Source organism: Oncorhynchus mykiss, chromosome 26 (assembly GCF_013265735.2).
Source record: "Oncorhynchus mykiss isolate Arlee chromosome 26, USDA_OmykA_1.1, whole genome shotgun sequence".
Lineage (NCBI taxonomy): Eukaryota > Metazoa > Chordata > Actinopteri > Salmoniformes > Salmonidae > Oncorhynchus > Oncorhynchus mykiss.
Window position 1 is genome coordinate 8,738,921 of NC_048590.1, and position 9,358 is coordinate 8,748,278.

General features: G+C 43.6%; 1 protein-coding gene across 1 annotated transcript in view; it reads right to left on the minus strand.

The window, feature by feature from the left end:
- LOC110527031 (probable E3 ubiquitin-protein ligase HERC1) overlaps window positions 1–9,358 on the minus strand; it is a 241,573-nt gene that overhangs the window by 174,621 nt on the left and 57,594 nt on the right. The window contains exons 21-23 of the mRNA XM_036964527.1: window positions 7,181–7,295; window positions 4,984–5,104; window positions 1,798–1,969 (exon numbers count right to left, since the gene is read on the minus strand). Of these exons, the coding sequence (XP_036820422.1) occupies window positions 1,798–1,969; window positions 4,984–5,104; window positions 7,181–7,295 (408 nt within the window). The remainder of the gene's footprint in view (window positions 1–1,797; window positions 1,970–4,983; window positions 5,105–7,180; window positions 7,296–9,358) is intronic.

Genomic DNA, 9,358 nt, shown 5'->3' on the forward strand with positions numbered 1-9,358 from the left:
TGTTCAGTGACAGTCTGCTAGGTAGCAGTGTGTTCAGTGACAGTCTGCTAGGTAGCAGTGTGTTCAGTGACAGTCTGCTAGGTAGCAGTGTGTTCAGTGACAGTCTGCTAGGTAGCAGTGTGTTTAGTGACAGTCTGCTAGGTAGCAGTGTGTTCAGTGACAGTCTGCTAGGTAGCAGTGTGTTCAGTGACAGTCTATTCAGTGACAGTCTGGTAGGTAGCATTGTGTTCAGTGACAGTCTATTCAGTGACAGTCTGGTAGGTAGCATTGTGTTCAGTGACAGTCTATTCAGTGACAGTCTGCTAGGTAGCAGTGTGTTCAGTGACAGTCTGGTAGGTAGCAGTGTGTTCAGTGACAGTCTATTCAGTGACAGTCTGCTAGGTAGCAGTGTGTTCAGTGACAGTCTGCTAGGTAGCAGTGTGTTCAGTGACAGTCTGCTAGGTAGCAGTGTGTTCAGTGACAGTCTGCTAGGTGGCAGTGTGTTCAGTGACAGTCTGCTAGGTAGCAGTGTGTTCAGTGACAGTCTATTCAGTGACAGTCTGCTAGGTAGCAGTGTGTTCAGTGACAGTCTGCTAGGTAGCAGTGTGTTCAGTGACAGTCTGCTAGGTAGCAGTGTGTTCAGTGACAGTCTATTCAGTGACAGTCTGCTAGGTAGCAGTGTGTTCAGTGACAGTCTGCTAGGTAGCAGTGTGTTCAGTGACAGTCTGCTAGGTAGCAGTGTGTTCAGTGACAGTCTATTCAGTGACAGTCTATTCAGTGACAGTCTATTCAGTGACAGTCTGCTAGGTAGCAATGTGTTCAGTGACAGTCTGCTAGGTAGCAGTGTGTTCAGTGACAGTCTATTCAGTGACAGTCTGGTAGGTAGCAGTGTGTTCAGTGACAGTCTGGTAGGTAGCAGTGTGTTCAGTGACAGTCTATTCAGTGACAGTCTATTCAGTGACAGTCTATTCAGTGACAGTCTGCTAGGTAGCAGTGTGTTCAGTGACAGTCTGCTAGGTAGCAGTGTGTTCAGTGACAGTCTGCTAGGTAGCAGTGTGTTCAGTGACAGTCTGCTAGGTAGCAGTGTGTTCAGTGACAGTCTGCTAGGTAGCAGTGTGTTCAGTGACAGTCTGCTAGGTAGCAGTGTGTTCAGTGACAGTCTGCTAGATAGCAGTGTGTTCAGTGACAGTCTGCTAGGTAGCAGTGTGTTCAGTGACAGTCTGCTAGGTAGCAGTGTGTTTAGTGACAGTCTGCTAGGTAGCAGTGTGTTCAGTGACAGTCTGCTAGGTAGCAGTGTGTTCAGTGACAGTCTATTCAGTGACAGTCTGGTAGGTAGCATTGTGTTCAGTGACAGTCTATTCAGTGACAGTCTGGTAGGTAGCATTGTGTTCAGTGACAGTCTATTCAGTGACAGTCTGCTAGGTAGCAGTGTGTTCAGTGACAGTCTGGTAGGTAGCAGTGTGTTCAGTGACAGTCTATTCAGTGACAGTCTGCTAGGTAGCAGTGTGTTCAGTGACAGTCTGCTAGGTAGCAGTGTGTTCAGTGACAGTCTGCTAGGTAGCAGTGTGTTCAGTGACAGTCTGCTAGGTGGCAGTGTGTTCAGTGACAGTCTGCTAGGTAGCAGTGTGTTCAGTGACAGTCTATTCAGTGACAGTCTGCTAGGTAGCAGTGTGTTCAGTGACAGTCTGCTAGGTAGCAGTGTGTTCAGTGACAGTCTGCTAGGTAGCAGTGTGTTCAGTGACAGTCTATTCAGTGACAGTCTGGTAGGAGTACATTCAGTGAGAGTGTTGTGTCATTGCAGTAAAGTGAACCACTCACTCCCAGCGGTCATGACTTCGTGCTCTCTCTCCTCCTCTTCCTCATCTTGCTCCTGATGCACATCCTCCCTTTCTCGGTCCGTCCTCTCTTCTAGCTCCGCCTCCTCGTCGATGGTCCTCGTGAACGAGTGCTCCTGGGGGTCCATCTCCAGCGAGTCCTGATTGTCTGAAATCTGATCGGGCACAACACCGGACACCCGTTAAAAGTGTTGTCACGATACCAGAATATCAGGTTTAGTATCACGATACCAGAATATCAGGTTTAGTGTCACGATACCAGAATATCAGGTTTAGTATCACGATACCAGAATATCAGGTTTAGTGGCACAATACCAGAATATCAGGTTTAGTATCACGATACCAGAATATCAGGTTTAGTGTCACGATACCAGAATATCAGGTTTAGTGTCACGATACCAGAATATCAGGTTTAGTGTCACGATACCAGAATATCAGGTTTGGTGTCACGATACCAGAATATCAGGTTTAGTATCACGATACCAGAATATCAGGTTTAGTGTCACGATACCAGAATATCAGGTTTAGTGTCACGATACCAGAATATCAGGTTTAGTGTCACGATACCAGAATATCAGGTTTAGTGTCACGATACCAGAATATCAGGTTTAGTGTCACGATACCAGAATATCAGGTTTAGTGTCACGATACCAGAATATCAGGTTTAGTGTCACGATACCAGAATATCAGGTTTAGTGTCACGATACCAGAATATCAGGTTTAGTGTCACGATACCAGAATATCAGGTTTAGTGTCACGATACCAGAATATCAGGTTTAGTGTCACGATACCAGAATATCAGGTTTAGTGTCACGATACCAGAATATCAGGTTTAGTGTCACGATACCAGAATATCAGGTTTAGTATCACGATACCAGAATATCAGGTTTAGTGTCACGATACCAGAATATCAGGTTTAGTGTCACGATACCAGAATATCAGGTTTAGTGTCACGATACCAGAATATCAGGTTTAGTGTCACGATACCAGAATATCAGGTTTAGTGTCACGATACCAGAATATCAGGTTTAGTGTCACGATACCAGAATATCAGGTTTAGTGTCACGATACCAGAATATCAGGTTTAGTGTCACGATACCAGAATATCAGGTTTAGTGTCACGATACCAGAATATCATGTTTAGTGTCACGATACCAGAATATCAGGTTTAGTGTCACGATACCAGAATATCAGGTTTAGTGTCACGATACCAGAATATCAGGTTTAGTGTCACGATACCAGAATATCAGGTTTAGTGTCACGATACCAGAATATCATGTTTAGTGTCACGATACCAGAATATCAGGTTTAGTGTCACGATACCAGAATATCAGGTTTAGTGTCACGATACCAGAATATCAGGTTTAGTGTCACGATACCAGAATATCAGGTTTGGTGTCACGATACCAGAATATCAGGTTTAGTGTCACGATACTAGAATATCAGGTTTAGTGTCACGATACCAGAATATCAGGTTTAGTGTCACGATACCAGAATATCAGGTTTAGTGTCACGATACCAGAATATCAGGTTTAGTGTCACGATACCAGAATATCAGGTTTAGTGTCACGATACCAGAATATCAGGTTTAGTGTCACGATACCAGAATATCAGGTTTAGTGTCACGATACCAGAATATCAGGTTTAGTGTCACGATACCAGAATATCAGGTTTAGTGTCACGATACCAGAATATCAGGTTTAGTGTCACGATACCAGAATATCAGGTTTAGTGTCACGATACCAGAATATCAGGTTTAGTGTCACGATACCAGAATATCAGGTTTAGTGTCACGATACCACGGCCAAAACATAATGTGTTTTAGCTTAAGTCACAGAATATTTTTTTTTTACGTTGAACAATTGATAACTGGTAGAACTAAAATAGTAAATATAATATATTCTATACTATACTCAATGTATTTCAAAAAATAACACATATTAAATAACAAATATAATATATTCTAAACTATATTCAATTTATATATATTTTTTAAATTAAATAACAAATATATAATATTCTATACTATATTCAATTTATTTAAAAATATAACACACCATATTAAATAACAGAAGATTACCTTAAATTTCCCAATTCAAAACCATATTTCATAATTACATCTAAACTGTTTTAAAATGTAATTTCATACACATCAGGGTTAATTTGCTCATCTATGGCCACGATATGGAGTCAAATTACTTTCATTAGACCTATGATGAATTATTCATTACAGCTAAACCATTTCATGTACTGTATGAAATGAACAGCTTAGTTCCAAAACAACATCAAAAACATTGAAGCTCATTTCTGAAGATTCTATAATTGCAATAGTCTACACATGGCATAGAAATACGAAGGATTTTAAACAGAATACTACAATTCCCAAAGTGCATTTCATCTCCCAGGGTGCAGTGCTTCGCCGAGGCCTGCTGGCAGGCTACTGTTCACAAGCCCAGACAAACAGTAAAGTAGTCAAAATATATTTATGTCGTAGCGAAGTCATGAGAGCATTTCACATTATTTTTGGGTTGTAATCACATTATACTGCTCACATGAATGTCACGCTGAATATAACAAATGTAGTTGCTAGGAGAGTAACATTACAATGTCAAGTGTAAAATAGTTTGTCATTTTGGAACTAAACCTCCCTTGCATTGCACTGCTTTGTAACAATCTGATCAGGCACAGGACAGGACACCCGTTAATATAGACCAAACAATCTGATCAGTGCCAAGTACAGGTTTTTTGTGACAAACTATCACAAGGAGACACTAGTGGCATGTTGCACACTGCTAGCATGCTAGTACATACCATAGACAATGCTAACGCTAGTTAGCATTGGCTCACGAAACTACCTCGAACTTCCTTCATACCGGATGCAGAGACATAAAAATAGTATCTACAAGTTCATCTGACTCTGGGGAAGTAAAATAAATAAATAAATCCAGAAGAATCTCTTTAAATTGAACTGAGGACCCGTGGGGGGTTAAGAGGTCAAAGGACTCCATTCTGAAAAGCACTAGCGAAGCATTTCCCGTAAGTGTCTCTAGGATGTAGAGGGGTTTAAGGGTTGATGTGGGAACAAGGCAGCAGACCCTGACGTGGGACTGGAAGGATGTTTCATGGACCAACGGGACCAGTTACCCGAAAGAAGAGCCGGGTCACTTACCCTCCTCTCGCGGGAAGACGAGCGTGTCTGGACGGCGTTCATGTTCTTGCAGGCCAGCAGGCGGTTCCTGACCTTGTACACACAACGGTAGACCTCAGCCAGCATCTTACAAGGCTGGTACCTGGTTGGAAACACACACACAGAGAGAGACACACTGACTGGTGAACCCAGCCTGCCACATGAAATAGACCAGGCATGTGTCAAATGACACCACATAGGGCTCCAGAATCCTACTGACCCTGGTCTAATGTAGTGCACTATGTAGGGAATAGGGTGCCAGAGTCCTACTGACCCTGGTCTAAAGTAGTGCACTATGTAGGGAATAGGGTGCCAGAGTCCTACTGACCCTGGTCTAAAGTAGTGCACTATGTAGGGAATAGGGTGCCAGAGTCCTACTGACCCTGGTCTAAAGTAGTGCACTATGTAGGGAATAGGGTGCCAGAGTCCTACTGACCCTGGTCTAAAGTAGTGCACTATTTAGGGGAATAGGGTGCAAGAGTCCTACTGACCCTGGTCTAAAGTAGTGCACTATACAGGGAATAGGGCTCGGGTCTATAGTAGTACCACTATATAGGGAATAGGGCTCTGGTCTATAGTGGTACCACTATATAGGGAATAGGGCTCTGGTCTATAGTAGTACAACTATATAGGGAATAGGGCTCTGGTCTATAGTAGTACCACTATATAGGGAATAGGGCTCTGGTCTATAGTAGTCTACTATATAGGGAATAGGGCTCTGGTCTATAGTAGTACCACTATATAGGGAATAGGGCTCTGGTCTATAGCAGTACCACTATATAGGGAATAGGGCTCTGGTCTATAGTAGTACCACTATATAGGGAATAGGGCTCTGGTCTATAGTAGTGTACTATATAGGGAATAGGGCTCTGGTCTATAGCAGTACCACTATATAGGGAATAGGGCTCTGGTCTATAGTAGTACCACTATATAGGGAATAGGGCTCTGGTCTATAGTAGTGTACTATATAGGGAATAGGGCTCTGGTCTATAGTAGTAGCACTATATAGGGAATAGGGCTCTGGTCTATAGTAGTACCACTATATAGGGAATAGGGCTCTGGTCTATAGTAGTACCACTATATAGGGAATAGGGCTCTGGTCTATAGTAGTACCACTATATAGGGAATCGGGCTCTGGTCTATAGTAGTGTACTATATAGGGAATAGGGCTTTGGTCTATAGTAGTGTACTATATAGGGAATAGGGCTCTGGTCTATAGTAGTACCATTATATAGGGAATAGGGCTCTGGTCTATAGTAGTGTACTATATAGGGAATAGGGCTCTGGTCTATAGTAGCACCACTATATAGGGCTCTTGTCTATAGTAGTGTACTATATAGGGAATAGGGCTCTGGTCTAAAGTAGTACACTATATAGGGAATAGGGCTCTGGTCTATAGTAGTGTACTATATAGGAAATTGGATTCTGGTCTATAGTAGTGTACTATATAGGGCATAGGGCTCTGGTTTATAGCAGTGCACTATATAAGGAATTGGGCTCTGGTCTATAGCAGTGCCACTATATAAGGAATTGGGCTCTGGTCTATAGTAGTGTACTATATAGGGAATAGGGCTCTTGTCTATAGTAGTACCACTATATAGGGAATCGGGCTCTGGTCTATAGTAGTGTACTATATAGGGAATAGGGCTTTGGTCTATAGTAGTGTACTATATAGGGAATAGGGCTCTGGTCTATAGTAGTACCACTATATAGGGAATAGGGCCCTGGTCTATAGTAGTACCACTATATAGGGAATAGGGCTCTGGTCTATAGTAGTACCACTATATAGGGAATAGGGCTCTGGTCTATAGTAGTACCACTATATAGGGCTCTGGTCTATAGTAGTACCACTATATAGGGAATAGGGCTCTGGTCTATAGTAGTACCACTATATAGGGAATAGGGCTCTGGTCTATAGTAGTACCACTATATAGGGAATAGGGCCCTGGTCTATAGTAGTACCACTATATAGGGAATAGGGCTCTGGTCTATAGTAATACCACTATATAGGGAATAGGGCTCTGGTCTATAGTAGTACCACTATATAGGGCTCTGGTCTATAGTAGTACCACTATATAGGGAATAGGGCTCTGGTCTATAGTAGTACCACTATATAGGGCTCTGGTCTATAGGGCGCCATTGGGAAGGCAGAACCATGATGGGTGTGCAGTAGAATTACCTGCCCTCTCCACAGGCTTGGCCCAGCAGGCCGGTGTGCTTCAGCAGAGCAGCCAGGACAAACCTGGACACGGTGTCCAATAAGGTCTCATTACAGAGAGAGGCGTTGTCCCAGTCTGGAACACAAACACATGGACATCACTACATGTCACAGCAGCAGTAATACACTGCTTATTCTACACTACTAATCTGTCATGAAAGAAAGATGGATGCCCACACACTGCCGGATGCTCCATGACACGGAATGAACTGAAAAGAAACTGAATAGACTGATTCAACTGTGGGAGCATTTAGCAGAGAGCGGGCATCACTCAATAGACTGATTCAACTGTGGGAGCATTTAGCAGAGAGCGGGCATCACTCAATAGACTGATTCAACTGTGGGAGCATTCAACAGAGACTGGGCATCACTCAATAGACTGATTCAACTGTGGGAGCATTTAACAGAGACTGGGCATCACTCAATAGACTGATTCAACTGTGGGAGCATTTAACAGAGACTGGGCATCACTCAATGGACTGATTCAACTGTGGGAGCATTTAACAGAGAGCGGGCATCACTCAATAGACTGATTCAACTGTGGGAGCATTCAACAGAGACTGGGCATCACTCAATAGACTGTGGGAGCATTTAGCAGAGACTGGGCATCACTCAATGGACTGATTCAACTGTGGGAGCATTTAACAGAGAGCGGGCATCACTCAATAGACTAATTCAACTGTGGGAGCATTCAACAGAGACTGGGCATCACTCAATAGACTGTGGGAGCATTTAGCAGAGACTGGGCATCACTCAATAGACTGATTCAACTGTGGGAGCATTTAACAGAGAGCGGGCATCACTCAATAAACTGAATAAACTGTGGGAGCATTCAACAGAGACTGGGCATCAATCACTCAATAGACTGATTCAACTGTGGGAGCATTTAACAGAGAGCGGGCATCACTCAATAAACTGTGGGAGCATTCAACAGAGAGCGAGCATCACTCAATAAACTGTGGGAGCATTCAACAGAGAGCGGGCATCACTCAATAGACTGATTCAACTGTGGGAGCATGTAACAGAGAGCGGGCATCACTCAATAAACTGTGGGAGCATTTAACAGAGAGCGGGCATCACTCAATAAACTGAATAAACTGTGGGAGCATTCAACAGAGACTGGGCATCACTCAATAGACTGATTCAACTGTGGGAGCATTTAACAGAGAGCGGGCATCACTCAATAAACTGTGGGAGCATTTAACAGAGAGCGGGCATCACTCAATAAACTGTGCGAGCATTCAGCAGAGAGCGGGCATCACTCAAACTGTGGGAGAATTCAACAGAGAGTGGACATCACTCAATAAACTGAATAAATTGTGGGAGCATTTAACAGAGAGCGGGCATCACTCAATAAACTGAATAAACTGTGGGAGCATTCAACAGTGAGCGGGCATCACTCAAACAGTGGGAGCATTCAACAGAGAGCGGGCATCACTCAAACTGTAGGAGCATTCAACAGAGAGTGGGCATCACTCTAACAGTGGGAGCATTCAACAGAGAGCGGGCATCACTCAAACTGTAGGAGCATTCAACAGAGAGCGGGCATCACTCTAACAGTGGGAGCATTTAACAGAGAGCGGGCATCACTCAATAAACTGAATAAACTGTGGGAGCATTCAACAGAGACTGGGCATCACTCAATAGACTGATTCAACTGTGGGAGCATTTAACAGAGAGCGGGCATCACTCAATAAACTGTGGGAGCATTTAACAGAGAGCGGGCATCACTCAATAAACTGTGCGAGCATTCAGCAGAGAGCGGGCATCACTCAAACTGTGGGAGAATTCAACAGAGAGTGGACATCACTCAATAAACTGAATAAATTGTGGGAGCATTTAACAGAGAGCGGGCATCACTCAATAAACTGTGGGAGCATTCAACAGAGATCGGGCATCACTCAAACAACTGTGGGAGCATTCAACAGAGAGCAGGCATCACTCAAACTGTGGGAGCATTCAACAGAGAGTGGGCATCACTCAAACTGTGGGAGCATTTAACAGAGAGCGGGCATCACTCAAACTGTGGGAGCATGTAACAGAGAGCAGGCATCACTCAATCTGTGGGAGCATTCAACAGAGAGCGGGCATCACTCAATAAACTGTGGGAGCATTTAACAGAGAGCGGGCATCACTCAA